The sequence below is a fragment of the Calidris pugnax genome, unplaced genomic scaffold, assembly GCF_001431845.1.
Source record: "Calidris pugnax isolate Ruff unplaced genomic scaffold, ASM143184v1 scaffold219, whole genome shotgun sequence".
Taxonomy (NCBI): domain Eukaryota; kingdom Metazoa; phylum Chordata; class Aves; order Charadriiformes; family Scolopacidae; genus Calidris; species Calidris pugnax.
The window spans coordinates 4,333,444-4,352,076 of NW_015094507.1; the positions used below are offsets into that span (position 1 = coordinate 4,333,444).

Genomic DNA, 18,633 nt, shown 5'->3' on the forward strand with positions numbered 1-18,633 from the left:
CAGATTATTGTTGTGATTAGTCCATTCCCTTCTCCCATCTCACTTAGGATGTTCATTTAGGCAAGCAGTCATTTTGAGAATATGCAAATAGTGATTGCTGGTTTGCTATGGATCTGTGAAAGCCAGGCTTCTCTGATGCTGGATGCTATAGGCAAGTGAAGTTAAATATGCATGACCTCACCTAACGCTGATGGCTGGGCTTGCAGGCATTCTGCACCTGTAAAATTCCAAGCCTCCCAATTACCAGAGTCACTATTGTGTATGCAAAGCGTTTCTAGCGTTGTACTTGAATCACTGAGTGTTTCAGTGCTCAACGATCAACTAAACTCAGTACATGTTTGTTATCTATCTCTGCTTTGGTAAGTTCTCGAATGAAGAAAAAGTCCTTCATTTATCCATGGTAAATCCAATACTTCGCTCCTGACAAACGTACATGTTTCACATGGGAAGGAGGGGAAGATTTCATACTGACGACTTCACGGTTTTGTTAAAATTAGATGAGTCCTTTGCTATCAAGTCATGGGGAATAAAATGCAATAGTTAGTATAAATAATTTATTTAACAGTAAGGAATTAATAATGCATTTTTAAGAGCAGGGTAGCACTAGGCAGTTGCCCGAGGGCATTGTGCATAATCAGGAGTCACAAAAAAGTCAACTATAGCTCAAGGTTATAAATCAGAATCTAAGTAGCATAAAAATTAGAAATCCAATAAAATCACCTAGTCTCAATTTACAAATATTTGTATAATATATAGAATTGACAATATCTGCAGTCTTTAAAGAAATTCTGCAACGTTAGACTGTCCATAAATGGCCAAATTCTGCTCTCACGAATGTCAGAGGAACTCAGTGCATTGTTTTCAATTAAGACCTCTAAGATAAGAAAAAAAATGTCCCCGAATAATAGCAAATGTTGGCTTTTACACCAGAAAGGACTGCAGAGAAGGCTGACTTTTCGTATTGAGCCTCAAGATCTACTTTCAGCCAAGTTTTTTCCTCCTCCTGGTTGCTTTACAGCAGCAGTGGCAGCAGGGGCTCCTTCTTGCCGAGGTAGATGCCGGGGAGAGGCAGTGCAGTGGTTCCTCCCTGCATCCAGCAGTGACCTCAAGGGACCACAAGCCACCTGTGGTGTTTTCCAAGGCTGTGGAAGCTGCTCTGTGCCACCCACCCAGCCATGGTGCCTGAAGAAACATTGTGGGCCTTTTACTGAGACTGGAATACCAACCACAATGCAAGTTATGATGTCTGAGGGTTACAACTGGCTTTTTGTGGTCTATTTGTGGGGTTTTGTCTCATGTTGGTGGCTCACAGCCAGTCTGTGACTAATCATTGATTTCCCAGCCTTGTGGAATCAGCATCCTCCATATAGCAGGAATTTTCATTAATAAGTACCGCAGCGCATGACCCTGCACTTCAGTTTGGAGGAGGAGGATGACCCAACCAATGCTCTTACTCCAATGACATCATCACTGCTGCTACTCACTTCGCAGTTGCTGTGGGACAGGTCTATGGCTGCACAAGCAGAGGTGCTCCTGTTCGCAAAGGTCTGGCCTATTTTTTGTCTTAAGCTGTGGAGCACCCTTAACAAAACAGCTTTTATAACTGTAAAAAGCATTGCTTCCTTATTGTATGCCATAACGTTTTGCTTTTAAGCATTCAGCTTTAGATTTGTAATATTTTGGAGAACTAGTTCTTAATAAACAAAAACAAAGGGAGACTGGTAGGTTTAAGCTGATTGAGTGTCCTTCAGTGTTGAAACGTGTTTGATGTAAGCACAGCGAATGCCATTAATGCTTATTTGTGATCTATTTTAGGGTAATTCCAAGCAATTACTATTCATGTGACTCAAGCACCCAGACTGAACTGTAGCCAGGCAGTAAAAGGATGTTTTTGTAATGCTAGAGAGACTCTTGAGCAGATTTGGAGGAAAATACAAATCAATTGTCAGCATGATAAAGCCATGCACAGTAACTCAGTTTCTGGAGCTCTTGATAACTCAGGAAACATTCACACTGGGAAATCAGACATGAACTGGCACATTGGTGCGGCACTGCTGGCCGGGCGATGTCAGGGGCTCCAAGCAGCCACTGTGCAGGGAGAAGCTGGAAATGAGCTCACCAGTCCCTGTCCCCTGCTTTACTCTCAGCAGTGAAGCATGTGAGAAATACCAATGCGAAGTTTCCTGCGGAGACATCAGCCAAAGAGAGATGGACAGATGCATGTGCTGGCAAACCCTCTCAGAGATGAGTACGTGTTCATAAAATCCCTCACTCTCCCTTTCCTCTCTTCCCTTGCGGACTTCAAAGGAGCCAAAAAGCCCTTTTGCTTTCTTTCCCCAGTTCTGCTCCTCCTGACATTCCTTTCCCCTCTGTTGTTTAATTTTTGTCTCCATCCTTTCTTTTCCTGTTTCAGGGCTCCCCAGTGGGGCAGAGCGGTGGGGTGGGTGAGAGGGCTGGGCAAGGCACCTGCAGACACTCAGTAACCTCTGCTGGAGAAGCCCTTCAACATCACACATGTGCGTTGCTCCAGATTAATTATAGCGTGATTAATCATTTCAGGAAGGCAGTGGGGGAGTGCTTTTGTGTCCAAATGAGGGCAATGAACACCAGGGTACTTGAGCTCACCATTGGGGAACAGCAGGTTAACAGAGAGGGTGCACGGGAGACCCCTCATCCTTCTGGAGCAGCACCTGGGAGCCAGGCAAGACACCTCCGAGTGCCTAGTGGCACCTACACTTGGACACCTTGGAAGGAGTTGTAGGTTAACCATCTCACAAGGGAAAGAGGTTCTCAGCAGAGCGAAAAACTATGCCCTGCAGTCAAGATTTACACTTCAGAAAAATCATTTTAGGCTAAGAAAGGAAACAGGCAAAGAAACTAACAACCCTGCTTTCATAAAGCATTTATTCTTTTTTTATTTGAAAACATTATACAGGCATTACATTGCCACAGCCAGTCCATATAGGAGCATGCAAATATCAAAATGGAGAAAGGTTTGTTCAGCTTTTCAATGCAGGATTTGGGGTTGGGATTTTGTTTGCTTGGTTTTGATTTTGGTTTGTATTTCCATCTGCGGTGTCAAGATTAGTGTGCTTTATTATGGCATTTAACAATAAAATCCTACCCATGGGGTAAAATTTATATTTGTAGCTAGCTCAGGAATACTAAATGGTTTTTTAAAAAAAGGAAAGAAAACGATACTACACGCTTGTCAAAATGTTAATAGCACAAGTTAGCAATCTCTACACTATACATTGAAACTTCTTCTTATGACACAGTGGTGCAAAATTTTCAATTGCTTGGTCTGTCGTTGTGTGTTTTGAAAGTCTGTAGCTGGAACAAAGACAAGGTCTGTCTCCCAGTGAAGGTTTTCATCCAGTAGCAGAAAATGACATCAGTCTTGCCACGGGCCGCTGAGGGCCAGCAGCGTGCCAGAGCTCAGTCTGTTCAGGCCAGGAGCTACGGAGAGCTGGGGACGTCCTGCGCAACATGGAGAGGAGCTGCTGGTGCCGTGGCTGAACCTTTGCTGGTGCCGACTGAGGCCTCCAACCGCAGAAAACAAGCAGGTACAAGTAGTGTTCTCCTTTACCAGACCTCAGTTTTTTCAGTCAACATGGTTACTTGGAAAGCTATACCTCTGCTGTCCTTTGAGGTCCACCCAGCGCCAGCCCCCCGGGGCTAATCCCAGTATCCACCTCCATCAAGGGGAGACACTGAGAGCGAAGCAACCCCCCTTTGCACCTCAAACTCCTCCTGTGCCAGTGACACCAGGGGCAGTGGCTGGGCCCGGGGGGCACACCGAAACATTCAGAACTTATTTCCATACAACACAGCCTTTTAAAAGAGCCTACAAAATTTGCTTCAGATGGCACTTCTCAGCCACCTGTGGATCGCAAACCCTTGTGTGTAAGAACTCCCAGCCCAGTGACCCGGCCGAGAGGTGCCTCCTGCCCAGCTGTTTCTGAGAAGACTCTAACAAACATCTACAAGTTAGTGTCAGAAAAATGAAGGGGGGGAGATGGAAGGACTACAAACATTTGGCTTAAAAATAAATACTAAGGATGAAATTAACCAAAACAATTATGCAAAAGGAAGGAGTTGTAAACATGGAACAAACACGCACGCACACAATCCTCAAAGGACTAATGTTCTGAGAAAGGTATTTAATTGGTATAAAAGGTAGCAAAAAAGACAGGGATGACAGGTGCCCATCAGTGTGCCTCTGGGTACCCGAGGGTGCTGTGGTGGTTGTAACCAGAGACCCTGCTCCGGGAGAACGTATGAAACCCACCTCAAGCTGAAGCCCTCACAGGGCCAGACCAGAGGATGTTTGCTGGCCCCCCTGCATTGAGGGCTTCACTCGACCATGTTCTTCCCACCTGGACGTTCACCCCACAGACCTTACTCTGAAGCATCAGGTAATCTTTCTTGTGTGGCTTTTAATTATTTTCCTTTGAATCCCATCGTATGTAGACTTTCCTTAATATCCCCAGAATATGGACTCTGGACTCTGTTTCTCTGTGGGAATCTTTTTTTTTTTTTTTTTTTTAATCCTCAATTTTTTAAGAGAAACAGCTTGGAAACATGAGTGCTAAAAAGTTTAAATAAACATAAGGCAGGGACAAAAAATCATACATTTGTTATGATTTTAAAATCAAGTCAACTTAACCCAAGCTTTTGGGCCAGTTTTTGGGTATGGTTTGGCAATACTGCAGACTCTTCCCTCAGCTGCAGCAAGATCGTGGCAGGCAGCTCAAGCATGGTGGGACAGAAATCACCTCTCCTCCTCCTCCACAGCAAGAATAAGATATAACATACTTCTGCTGCTCAATAGCACTTTCACATTTGCCACTTCATGTATATTATGCATACATACTTCTCCCAGTCTGCTTCAGGGAAGTCTCTTCTATATTAAAGCAGAACGGGACTATAAAAGATGAATGATACCTCAGCAGAAATTCATCCTGCTTGGTTGAACTGTGTGGCCTTTCTAATCTCCAGAGTACAGATTGATTTTTTTTTTTCTTTTCAAATAGAAATAGGTAAGTTGTATTTTTCAAACATGAAGCCCTACATTTTTGCTTGAGACTGACTTCTTCAGCAGAATAACATTTAAATAAAATTCATCTTCTCTGCCCACAAGCAAAATATTCATCAACCCTGCCATAAACTCCATTTTCAAATACAATGCATGTATGCACACTTTTACAGCACTATTGCATACTTCATAATCTCCTTCCCTCTGAAGATCCTGAAGCATTTGAAAATAACTTGGTCCCATAGCACCCCTGTGAGGTAGGTAAAACATCATTATTCCTGTATGTACAGATCGGGAAACTCAGCCACACAGAAGGTAAGTCATGCCCAAGGCTCACTCAGAGATGTGGCACATCTGGGACTAAAAACTTTTTTTTTTTTTTTTTTTTAATCCTCAATGTTTTAAGAGAAACAGCTTGGAAACATGAGTGCTAAAAAGTTTAAATAAACATAAGGCAGGGACAAAAAATCATACATTTGTTATGATTTTAAAATCAAGTCAACTTAACCCAAGCTTTTGGGCCAGTTTTTGGGTATGGTTTGGCAATACTGCAGACTCTTCCCTCAGCTGCAGCAAGATCGTGGCAGGCAGCTCAAGCATGGTGGGACAGAAATCACCTCTCCTCCTCCTCCACAGCAAGAATAAGATATAACATACTTCTGCTGCTCAATAGCACTTTCACATTTGCCACTTCATGTATATTATGCATACATACTTCTCCCAGTCTGCTTCAGGGAAGTCTCTTCTATATTAAAGCAGAACGGGACTATAAAAGATGAATGATACCTCAGCAGAAATTCATCCTGCTTGGTTGAACTGTGTGGCCTTTCTAATCTCCAGAGTACAGATTGATTTTTTTTTTTCTTTTCAAATAGAAATAGGTAAGTTGTATTTTTCAAACATGAAGCCCTACATTTTTGCTTGAGACTGACTTCTTCAGCAGAATAACATTTAAATAAAATTCATCTTCTCTGCCCACAAGCAAAATATTCATCAACCCTGCCATAAACTCCATTTTCAAATACAATGCATGTATGCACACTTTTACAGCACTATTGCATACTTCATAATCTCCTTCCCTCTGAAGATCCTGAAGCATTTGAAAATAACTTGGTCCCATAGCACCCCTGTGAGGTAGGTAAAACATCATTATTCCTGTATGTACAGATCGGGAAACTCAGCCACACAGAAGGTAAGTCATGCCCAAGGATCACTCAGAGATGTGGCAGATCTGTGAATAAAAACAACCTCTCCTGGATCCCTTTCCTATCTGTTAGATGTAAGACCATCTCCCCTTCCTTAATTTTAAATTAAAAATAGATCATGGATATTGAAATAATGATCTCCTTTTACTGGGCTCTCAGAAGAGCAAACATACAGGCAGAGATGGATTTATCAAGGCGGTAACTAAGATTTCCCCCATTCTGATCAGGCTTCTGGAGCAGAAGTACAGCTGTGGAGCACACCCTTACTATTTTCACATGTTCCCAGGAATGTAAGAAAACTGCTGAATTCTCCTGCTAGTTTTGTAGTTAATAAAAATAATTGGCTGCACCCTGCTGATATGAATGCCTTTGCAGCAACACCAGCGGATGGTCCTGTCTTTCTGCTTGTGAATTCCTCACTTAATCTTCTTTATTTTTACAATTTGTGGGTTTTGGTGAAAAACTGACACATTTCTAAATAGCTATTGTTAGAATAATCAACCACAGGAGACTAAGCAAACTGGAACAGCAGAAGGCGCCCTCAATGCACTGAGTATCTAAAATAAGTGCCCTGATCCACATGATATGTCATCTTACCATGGAGAGGTACAATACATAGGAAACTAGAAAATGCGTTTTTCTTTTTACAGATTAAAATATAAAAAGTAAGAAACCTGTGTTAAATCACGACTACAGAGAAACTAACTCCCTGTCACTTGATGCAGAACCTTAGCCGCTAGGAAATCTGCCATGGAGCATAGAGAGGTCAATGCTTGAGTACTTCACTTCTGCAAATATAGAAAGGCTAAAATGCTCGCCTTATACCTATTCCTAGAATAGAGACGGATATTGTAAGTTGTCCCTTCTCTGGATTCATGGAACAGATTACCTAGAAAGGGCAACTAGACAGATAGCACAGATGAACTTCTTGTCTTTTCCTCACCAAATCCAAGGTGCTAGCAAAAATGTGTCAGGTTGTTGCCACCACAAGTAACCCATCTATTTTGTGCAAACAAACAAATCTTAGAGAGAAATTAACAGTGACTGCACAAGTGTATTTGCTGTAAAAAGGCAGCTTTTCCACAACTAGTGTGGTTTAGGCATGACATCGCTCAGTAGGTGCAAAACCACCCTTCCATGAATTTCTTTTTGTAATTTCAGCTTATATATTGAGTATCTTCCACAGGTAGTTTGACATTAACTGATTCATATACAGCAGTTTGTATTGCAAACATGCTGCTCATATCGTAAACGAGGGACTGGCATCTCCTTGCAATGAACACCCTGGAACAATTAATTTGTATTTTTATGAGCTTTCCTTATTTGCTACCTTGCAGCTCATCGGTGTAACTGCACCTGGTAAATACCTTTCTCTATGTACAATACAGAGATAATGGATATACGAGCTCCACTGAATCATCAGTAGGTGATCAACAGCCCTGGGTTTAAGCAACTCTAACGTGAGGCTCCTCTTCTGTCTCCTGCCCCAGGCTGGTGTATGTTACCGAAGGCTCCAGCTGGCCGGTGGCTGGCAGGTCTACAACAGGTCCTGAAGGGTTTCGAAACTGCTTGTACACCCGAGGATCCTGGGCTACGTAGGTGGAGGTGGAGGAGTAGAGCACCAGCCCAACAAGGATAGTGAAGAATGACAACAAGTAAAGTCCTGAAAACTAAGCAGAAATAAGAGTATTTAGACACAGTCCTGATTATCCTGAGCTCAAGAAGACCCACAGGCAGGAGTAGGCACAGATCCTCATTTTTGCATGAAAGGCACAGAACAAACCCCCTATCACTGGGTTGTCCAACTTTCATGGGAATATCTCTTTGAAAGTTGGTTTGCTCCCATTAACTTCCCTGTTTTCCATAACCAACAGCTAACTGGTGCCTTCCAATGCCCCATACATCTTAAGTGTTGGTCAGGCAGGACTTTGGAAAGCTGGGTTCTGGTCATAGATCCAAAGCTGATTTTGTTGTGTTTTTAGACAAGCCAACTACTTCTCTGAGAGCAAGTTTCTCTGGATCCACTGTGGGGTACCATCATCTACAGTTGTCTGACAGGGACAAATCTAAAGTTAATTACAGCTAAACCACAGGACTGTGAAGTAGAACACACCATCAGTAATATAAAAAGATCATTAAATAAGTATTTACATAATTTAAATAAACACTTAAAACATATACAATTTAAAATATTTTAATAAAGGCACTTGGAAAGCTCACCTGAAACTTTTCTTTCTTGTAAACAGAAAGCAGATGCTAGAAGATTTATTGTAAGGATGAACTTCAGCTGTGAAACATGCTCTCGGCTGACCTCAAGAGGTTTGAAAGCACATAAGGAGAGCAGCTAACAGGAAGTTCGAGTACACATACTTTGGCACACAGCTCCACCAGATCAGAGATCAGCCTGAATTTTCTGACATATCCAGACTCTGTGCCTGGACTGATAACACAACAAAAATACCTTTTTGGCAACACATTAGCCCTTGCAGTAAAGGTGAAGGCAGGGATTTAAAAGTACAGACCATTGGATATTAGCTTTAGGCACTGGGTTTCTACTATGGGGGACACAAAAAAGGCTTTAAGCCCATATGACTTGTCTCCTGATCCTAGACTTCAAGTTATTTCTTCTTCTGTGTTGTGTGTGAGAAGCAATGAAAGACAGATTGTATAGCCAGCTTGTTGGTAGGGTTATAGAACTGGGGATATACACATCAGTATTCAGGGGGACTTTAAAAAGTGCCTGTACTCTGCAACTGTCAGGGATCCATACCGAAACACCAACAACTAGCTGCAACCTGTTACTAGCTGCTTCATGAGTTACTTCACTATTTTACATAAAATTGTCTGTAAATCTGTTTTTAATTCTAACTGACTATCGTACTTTGGTGGGTGCCGAATTTGTTTTCTTTAGATCATTTTAGTATAGCACAAAATGGATAGACCGGACTATATTATTTTGGAAGCATTGTTTTTAGCAACTCTGCTTTTTATATTTAAAAAAATAATCATTGTGGTGAAAGCAAGTTTTACTTAAGACAACTTTGTAGAGAAGTTAATCTGTTGTAATTTTAGAGACCCATAGAATCTGTGTCCAACTTCCCACCCGAGGAAACATTTGGCTTTTTTACAGAATTCACAGTATCTTTGAAAGCTTTGGACATACAACTCGTAGCTTAGTATGGTTTTGTTTCGCACAGCTAGTATGCACATTTTAGACGGAAAGCACCATAATGGGGAAAGTTTTTAAGTGTGTCAGAAGCACTACAGGGTAGGAAGAGTTTTCTTTTCATCAGCTGTTAATTGCTTTTTTCCAGGAATGCTACCAGATCTTCAAGTGTCATCTGGTGCTATGAGTTGATGTAATCATCCAGCTGTCATACCAGCCACAAAGACCGTGACGAGCCTCACCTTGCATCTGCTGAAGGATTTCCCCATGTGACACAGCTCTGAAAGGACTGTTTAGGCTTAGGTCTCCCCCATGTGGCAATCAAACCCAAGTCAACAACTTCAAAGCATTTTCCAATTGACTTTTTTCCCCCATTTTTCAGTTCAATTTTGCTTTTGGCACTCCCCTCACGGTTTCCTCTTTGCATGTGAACTTGGGTACCACTTGGCAGCAGTGGACTTGACTAAGATGAAGCAAAACTCAAGGGCCAAATGCATCTAGTTTCCCAAACCAGGAACCAGTTCCCTAGTTTCCCACTGTCCCTCCTTCCCACCTTATGACAGAATTTCTCTCCCTGGACAGCCAGCTCGCCTGCACCACTGTAGAACCAGAGTACCAGCCAGATTTGTGATTGCCTTGTGTCCTGCTGTGAGGAATCTGTGGGGCTTCCAGTAGCTAAATGTGCCATTTTCTTGCTCTAGCAGCTGCCCAGCCAAAACCAATTAACTTTTGCTGTATTTTGTGGCTCCAGCTCTTCCTCCTGGCCAGACCTCCCATTCCTCTCTCAGCAGCTTCTTGCCAGTGGGCTCTTTCACCTGATCATATTCCCTCCATGGCAGCGTGTCCCTAAGTGGCAGCTCTCCAGCCTGGGAGAAGGGGTTTGGATGAAGTTGGGGGAAATCTAAGCAAAGGCCTGTGAATCATTTGTCTTTGATATCTATGCACAGTTAGTGCAAAGACACCTGGGTCCTGGCAGCCCTATAACAATTCCATCTTTACCTTCCTTAGAAACAAGTTAAGGTTCAGGCTCAATTGTTTCCTGCAGTAGCTGTCTGCAGCACTGAAGTAGAAGCGTTGTTAGTAAGGTTAACATAGGAATAGTGTAGGTATACTGTGGATTTTGTGAATACTCTTTCAGATTGACCCAAAGCCCCCTGAAATCAATGGGTCTTTTCCTCCTATTAAAACGGCAGTGAATCCAGCAGTGTGATGGGAACACACAGACTTAGTTCAGCCAATACAAAATTTGTTGTTCACTGTACTGTGTTCCTCAGATTGTAGCTGAAATCTTTGTATTTTATTGAAGATAGGATTTTCAGGCATACTCTACTGCTATATCTATGTGTAGGTTTTGGAGGTTTTGACCTGCAAACCTCATCTGCTGAGAATCACTAGTAATAGACAACAAAAGAGACACATTCAAAACCAGCAGAAAGATCTATTCCTAAGAAATGAAGTGAGAGAAGATAATTTTCATTGCTACCCTCTACACAACTGTAGTACCAAACTGTAGGCTCTCAGGAAGTCTGTAATTCCTCTCTTTGGCTAAAAAGCTACTTGAGAATGATATTGTGCTTCATTTTTCTGACTTATCTCTCAATTGCTACATAAACATATTTCCTCTGCGAAAAAAATATTTTAAAAATATCCAGATTTGTATGTCTGTCCCAGTCCCAGTTCCCTCCATGCTAAACACAGTAACTGTAAGCTGTTTAAATCAGAATACAGTCAGAAATTGTTTAGCTCAGGTTAGCTAATGGGTGTCACTCACCTTGGAGTAAGCAACCAAAAAATAATTCATGTTTTTATATTATTAACTAATTTTACTATAGATTCTGTGTCTACACATATAGATACATAGGTATGTAAGCTTTCCTATAATGTAGTTTATTGAGAGACCAGATGACTTTGTGACTAAATCAATGATCCAACACTCTCGAGTCCTGTGATTGATTTTCAGCCTATGAACTTCTTTTGTGAATGAACATTATTTTAGATTAGTTTCTTATCCATTTAAAAGAGTCAGTAGCACTTGATTACCAGATAAAGATGGGTTTACAGAATAAAGATGGGAAATAGGGATGTCATCCTCTGAGGAGAAGGCAGAACAGCATCTGGCAAAACTTACTGAGTACTCAAATCAAATAGTTAAATCAGCCCTACAGACCTCACCATGGCTGCTCCCCTCTGACATTTGGGTGCCTAGAAACCAAAAGTATTCCATATGGAACACACAATGATATTTACAGCCATTAAAAAATTAGGAAAACATAAAAAACATGCTAGACATTATTTAGTACCTGTAGTGAAAATAGCTTAATTTTCAGCATATAAAAAGCACGTTTTAGGTGCCTGTCAATTTGAAGATAAACATACAAAGCAAAACCTCGACAAATGCAACGAGATAACATGTATAACAAGATTAGCTCAGACTGTCAAACCCTGCACTGATTCCGGGTGAGTGGATGTTTCTGGTATTTATCTAAGAGATATTCCTTAGGGATGCGGTACCGGAATGCATTCGCCCAGCCAGGCTTAGCAGAAGAGCTATTGGCATCTGATGGCCCAGCTGCAGGAGCAGGGTCTCGCTCCTGGCTCCAATACCTGCTACTGCAGAACCCCACCTGAAAACCACTGCAGCAGTAAGGTCTAGCTGACCGCAGAAAGCTTATGGTGAAATCAGTCTGACTTTGTTATCCATGAACAAAGTCTTTTATATTAAAATAGAGAGAACCCAAACATAGCTGCAGTGTTGTTTGTGTGGTTTTTTTTTTTTAAATAAAATACCTTAAAACAGTGCTACATACAACTGTGGACGAAGTTGACAAGACCTATTTGAAATTTCATTTATATACAGTATTTTTGTTCCAAGTAAATCAAAATTAGGCATTTTGGGAGTAAGTCAAGCATTTCAAGATTTCTAAAATAAAGAAGAATATAAAGATATTGGAAAACTTAAGATTTTTAAAATCCAGAATGAACTATCAAAACTCAAAATTTACTCCCCACTGGTTCTTATCCCCTACTTCTTATTATCGCTCTGTGCAAAACTTGTCTTTCACATATCCTTAAACCATCATAGCTAAAACTTCTACTATTTCCACTTGAGATTCTTGTGCTTTAAAGTAATCTAGTTGAAAGACAGGTGCAAAAGAAACTTCTTGAGGGGGAGCAAACAGTGCATCTGATTTCATCACCTTGAATAGTGGTAGGACAATGACAGTAGAAGAAAAAAAGAAAGAAAAACTCTTCAAAAGGCAGTAAATTCATGGCTGGGTCTAGAGTGAGCAAGTCATTCTTCAGTACACAGATCATGAATTTAGAAGGGAAAGGAGGAAGAAAGGGCACAGAAGAATTGCTGTATCACAGCTCGGAGACACTGCGCTGACTGACTGCTGCAGAGGGAATTTGCAGACAAGCATTTCTGACCATCACAGATGCCCACATCCACGTTACCACTGACACCACGGCAAAACGATATCCAAAGTGACAAAACCAGACCGATGTGAGTCTGCAGAAAAGCTCCCACAGACAAAGAAATGGAATGATTTGCTAATTTTGGTTTTTCAGTCAGCTATCATGATAACGATCATGACTGTTATTACAATGGTTATGAAAATGCAAATTCTCTTTTACTCGGTCCATTGAACTGGAAACAGTCTACAGGAGCAGACTGTTGGAGCTGTGGCGCTCCAGCTCCATTTGTATTTCGCAACAGCAGCCATAGACCAAATCTCTTGGTAGGTAATATGAAGCCCAGCTCCTCGCCTATGGCAAACTAACTGTGCTTTTTAAGTCTTTAAAAGGAATTTTTTGTTATATGACTAACTGGAAATTTAGAATTGTCATGTTTCATATGTTCAGTGATAAAGCATGAAATGGAATAACTACCTTTTCCCCTATCTCCTCTAGAAATTCTCCACATTTTGACAAAAATGAATAAATAAATCAGGTCTATTAATTCAAATTTTAAATCTTAGAGAGAAGTGATCTCCTCAGAATTGCACTGATGAAGAGGGACAAAGATGTACATATCAGGTGGAATTCATTTAGTCCCATATTTCTGTTGACATCCTCCATGCTCTCCAGACAGGCAGTTCCCACCAACACCTTATTCCAATCAGTGGATCTGTGCAGTCTGATGAACCTGCTTTCCAAACTAATTCAGTTTGTAGCATACGCTGCAGAGTCAATCAAAGCCAAGGCCAAGAAGGCCTCCTGCACTGACTTATGTCTTTTCCCCCTGGGTAATTTCACACATGAGTACCTGAGCAGGCTGAGCTAAGGGAGCTAAACCCAAATTTTTTCTCATTATCTTTTAAACAGCAAACAGACATTTCCACTCGGTTTGATGAATTGATCAAGAGACTGAGCTTCTTTTCACACTGTTTTCTATTTTTGCCTTCAATATAGCAAATGGAGTTCACTGTGACCAAGTGCAGAAGTTGCACTGTGGGATGCCCACATTCTCCAGCCAGTAGCAGTACCAGGAAGGTCGAGGGTTCTGAGAGCTATGAATTTGCACAGTTGCATAGCTGGATATTACAGACACATTATTTTATTAATAGGAACAGAAGCCAGCATCCTAGTCACAGCTCAGAGTGCTCTCTGGTGAATCCCTTGGCTCAGACCCATGAGGATTTGGCCATATTTGTCTTGGGTCGGGACTGTGACTCACTCAAACTGTTGCTGACTATTTTTGATCCAGCCTGTGAGGAACATGTCTCTGTTTCCTCCTACCAGGGAGGAAGGGATGCTCCCCATGGGATTCAGGGTCTGCCCTGCTCTTCACTGGGAGAACGATCTGCTGGTTCAACCTCAATTATTGCTGTCTGCCTTCAGGAATAAGAGATAAAGACCTGACCTTTGTCTGATCACTGATCCCAGTTGAGAGTTATGGCCAGAATATTTTCTAGGAATATCTAGACATCTTTCCAAACAGACTGCAGAACTAAGCTCTAGGCAGGTGATGATACATGTTTGTCATCAACAGAAATTGGGGCTGCCACCAACAGTAAAACACAGTATTTTGTAAAACCCAGAAAGCCTGCTGTGAGTTTTCCAGACTGTGTTCGAACAGATAAAACTCACCCATTTGCATCTTTATATGTCCAGATGTCTCAGACCTTTAATCTAGAGATCCCTGAAGGAACCCAAAGTTTGGTTTAGCATGTCTTCTCAGCTCTCCAGCTGCAGAAGTTGGAATGCCCAAGCAGAGGTGTTGGCTCTCTTGCTGAGAAGGGTACCAAGGGGTTCTGGACAGCTTCAGTAATGGTGATAATTTCCAGGCAGGGGCTCTCCACTGGCAGCAGAATTGCATTATCTTCACACTTTAATAACTTCCAGCTATTTCCAAGGCAAACTGTCAGGATATAGTCTTAAGTGATGACTTAAGGTCCCACATTGCCCTCTGAACTCAGCTGGTATGCCGAGTGAAATTTTTAGCTCGTTCTTCCACATCTTTTAAATTTTCTTTCTTGTCAACTGGCAGTCACATAAGAAGGTTTTCACTGGATGAAGGAGGCTTGAGCTGCAGGGCACGTCTCAGCTCATCATTGTTTCTCATGCCAGCCAGAACCCAAAGCAAGAAGCCATGGCTTGCTTCAAGGACAGTGAAAACCTGACATCAGACTCATTGCCATTTGGTCAAGACAAAGAAGCCAAAGTAAGTTTTGCCTGTCATTTCACGCATGAGAGAAGGGTCACATTCCTCTATTCCTGCTGCCTTCTTGCATCCTCAATGTGCTCTAACTGAGATTAAATGCTACCTGTTACTATGGTTAATTAACTCTTGCTTATACCGAATTGCAAATGTTGCATAGAAATTGTGATGTGAAGTAATCATGTGACACATTTTCTGTATTTTCCAGTTGATTCTTAAAGATCTTGTTATAGTGCTTGCATGTTTTACTCTAAGTAAAACAGTGGTCATATAGCAGCATATAGCTGCTGTCATATAGCAGCATCTTATTTTTCAGTGCTTGCATCGTATTTGCTGGTGGACACAGTTTAACTGGTAAGATTACGGTGAGTGGGAAAGTCCTAAACACTTAGATCCTGAGCTTATCCATACAGGAGAAAAAGGAGGAAAGGGTTAATGGAAAACTATCAACACAAATTCTGTTAAAATTTGAGAAACTTCATAGTTTTCCTGGAATTCATTGGTGGAATAAAACAAACTTATGGAGAAAACTGATAGCATTTGGAGAAAAATCTCCAGGGCTGACGTAGGCAGCTGTAAGGCAAGTACTGGTTTTGCACAAATTTGCATGATTTCATGCTTCTCAAATGGTATCATCAGAAAAAATACACTGTAGGTTGTAGTAGGTTACAATAGGTTGTCCTTTCTAAATATGTGCCTGGTAGGGTAAAATTTTTGTGTAAAATGGTTTATCTTCCTTTCCTGGGTGCAGGGAGAGATGGGAATGCCGCTTTCTCTTGTTTCCCTTTGTTGCCTCCGCCATCAGATGTGGACAAAAAAAAATGAGCCTGTGTTCAGTACCCCTTGCAGAACCAGCAGTTTGTCTAATTAAAAAGTGCAAGGTAGAATGAGTCCTGCAATCTGGTTTAATCTTATCTACATAGGAAAGGGATTTTTATGTGAAGTTAAAACACTTATATTTCACTGCTCTAATTTCCTGTGAGCATCCTTACTGTGGGATAAGTGGGCTTCATTTCTGGTTATTTTATATCAATCACTTGACAAGAAAATGGTAAATCTGCTTTCCTTTTAAATGTTCTTAATACTAAAAGGAAGAAGCACAACAAAAACAGTTATGAAAATAAAAATAATTTCCCCTCCCCACTTTTACTTTTCAATATTCTTTGCTGGTTTGCTCTATCAGCTGTCAGTTGCCATGTGTCTTTCTGGGTTTGTGTGTAAGTATTTAATTTATTACCAGCTGACTGCTGTACTTGATTCTGTATTACTGTATATGAGGCTAATTGGGTTCAATGTGCACAACGTAACAATAGTTGATTCACATTGGATCCTTTCTTTATATTTTTCTGCTGAATCTAACAATACATTCCTGCAGTAATGCTCTCCCAGAATCATGTTCTTTTCTTTCAGCCCTACAAATGGGGAGCACTCCTACCCTCAGAAACAAAGAATATGCAGTTGCAGTTACCCTTACCATGAAGAATGCTGTAAGCTGTCTGAAGGGAGCGTGATAGGGCTGTTTTGCATCAGGGTTCTCCATGGTCTGCCGCCTTTGCTGCAGGCAACATGAGGCCAAACTCCAGGAGCTTCAAGAGCTCTCAACTGAGTCAATTCACAAGACAGATGCAGGAGGGAATCAGAATGGAGAGCACGTCCCAGGCCATCGAATCCAATCCCCCACTACCGTGTACAGCCAGATAACGTATTCCATCTGGCAAATACACCCTGACCTCCTGCGAGCATTATTAGTGTTTTTGACCACTTCTCCTAATCTGTTTGAAGTCTGTTCTGGAACCTCCCTGCTATGATTGCCAAAAAATCTCCCTAATTTCTATTCCAAATTTATGCTTTCTCAGTTTCCACCTGTATGTTCTTACGTAAGCACTGCTCTTTAGCTCAGATAATGCTCCTTTCCTCCCTGTGAATTTATAGATTAATTTGTATATGTTGAGGTATCATAGTTCCTCCTAGTCCACCAGAAATCAAAGCTATGCTACATATGGCAGAAATTTTTTAAGATATGCACATTCAGTACATTAAAAGCAGATGCATTCTTATTCTGTCAAGGCTTTGGAGCAGATAAGAGAAAAAGCTCCAGTAGTCTTCTTGGGCTGTCCAAAAAACTCCACACAGCTACAGCTAGCAAAGTGCTGTCCTGAGATGATAAGTTGTCCTGTCCTATGGCATTAGCACTTCTCCATATACTATATATATATAAAACACTAGAAATACCTAGGCTAACCCATTTGGAAACAGCTTTGTCACGACTGTGCTCAAATTCCTCCCATCTGTTGCCACAGACTTTACCTTGCACTTTGTGCTTCACAGCGTTTCTCAATGTCATTCAGTTCTTGTTGCCTGATATTTTAATCCTTCTTCCTACTGAGGGTGCCAAAGCTACTACTCTAGTCCCTACACAAGACGGGTCTTCAGACCCACTCTTTGGGACCTCCTTCCAGAAAGCTGTTTCTCTGTCAGCATGTTGACTTGGCCTGTATCCTCATTAGCCAGTTTCTTATCTGCCTTTCAATCTTTACAATGCTAAACCTGTTCCTTAGCTTAACTGATAATTTTCTGCATTGCACCACACAAAAGCCTTACAGATTAGATCTACCATTTGGCTTTCATCTACAAAAATCTGTAAAATTATCAGACAGACATCAGGTTTAGATTGGATGATTTACCTTTTCTGAACCATGTTGCATTTTAACTAATTTTTCATTTATCTCCATCTCCCTAATTATTCCTCCCTGGTGTCTACTTCTGATTTTAGTTTATTGCATACTTCATATACAATTCTTCCAACTGTCTATATTCCCAAACTTGAAAGTATTCAGATTATTGCCTTCTGTTTCTATTTCTGATGTAGTAATTTCCATTTCTATTAATTATTGTGCACTGCCTTCATATTTAATTCTCCTCACTGAGTGTGACACAAGGTCCCAATTTCATTTTGGTGCCAAACTAAAAGTTATTTAATTTTGGTGTCTGTTGTCTTTGCATAGCAAAACTGTTTCTTCTCTTCATATACAAGAAGACCTTTTTGCTGTTTGTTTCATGTTCTTCTTCATTGCCAAGCTTAGTTTATCTTTTACAGCAATTAGACTTCTTTTCTTTTTCACCTGCACAGTATCAGTTTTCTTCTGTGATTATTTTTTATTCCTTGTTTTCTCTCTATTTTATTTCTAACTTCTTTTTTTAAAGGGTGGTTTGTCTAGTTGCATCTGGAGCTCTCCCCTACAAGTTCTCCACTTGTACTTAAGATACAAAATCCAGATTACTTTATTTTTTTACTTTACACATTACTATATTCATGACTTTTTTTTTTTCTTTTTGGCTGTTATCTCTGGGTTGCAAATTATTGCTGAGGTATGTAACTCAACACATTCATTGTACTCCCTTGTCTTCAAAAGTATACTTGATTTGGGAAATGCTGAGGTTCTTATTTAAATTTTTTCCCCAGAAATAATTATGGACCTATGCCTCTTGGTCTTTTGTTTTCATATTCATTGAGCTATCATTTAGAAAAGGTATGTTGTTAGTAAGATCCATCTCTTTTAAT

The 18,633-nt window shown here is 40.9% G+C and overlaps 1 protein-coding gene across 1 annotated transcript in view; it reads right to left on the reverse strand.

The window, feature by feature from the left end:
* Positions 1–2,885: 2,885 nt before the first annotated feature.
* SLC35F1 (solute carrier family 35 member F1) overlaps positions 2,886–18,633 on the reverse strand; it is a 237,807-nt gene continuing 222,059 nt past the window's right edge. Inside the window, exons 9-10 of the mRNA XM_014964424.1 lie at positions 5,407–7,913; positions 2,886–4,528 (exon numbers count right to left, since the gene is read on the reverse strand). Of these exons, the coding sequence (XP_014819910.1) occupies positions 7,689–7,913 (225 nt within the window). The 3' untranslated portion in view covers positions 2,886–4,528; positions 5,407–7,688. The remainder of the gene's footprint in view (positions 4,529–5,406; positions 7,914–18,633) is intronic.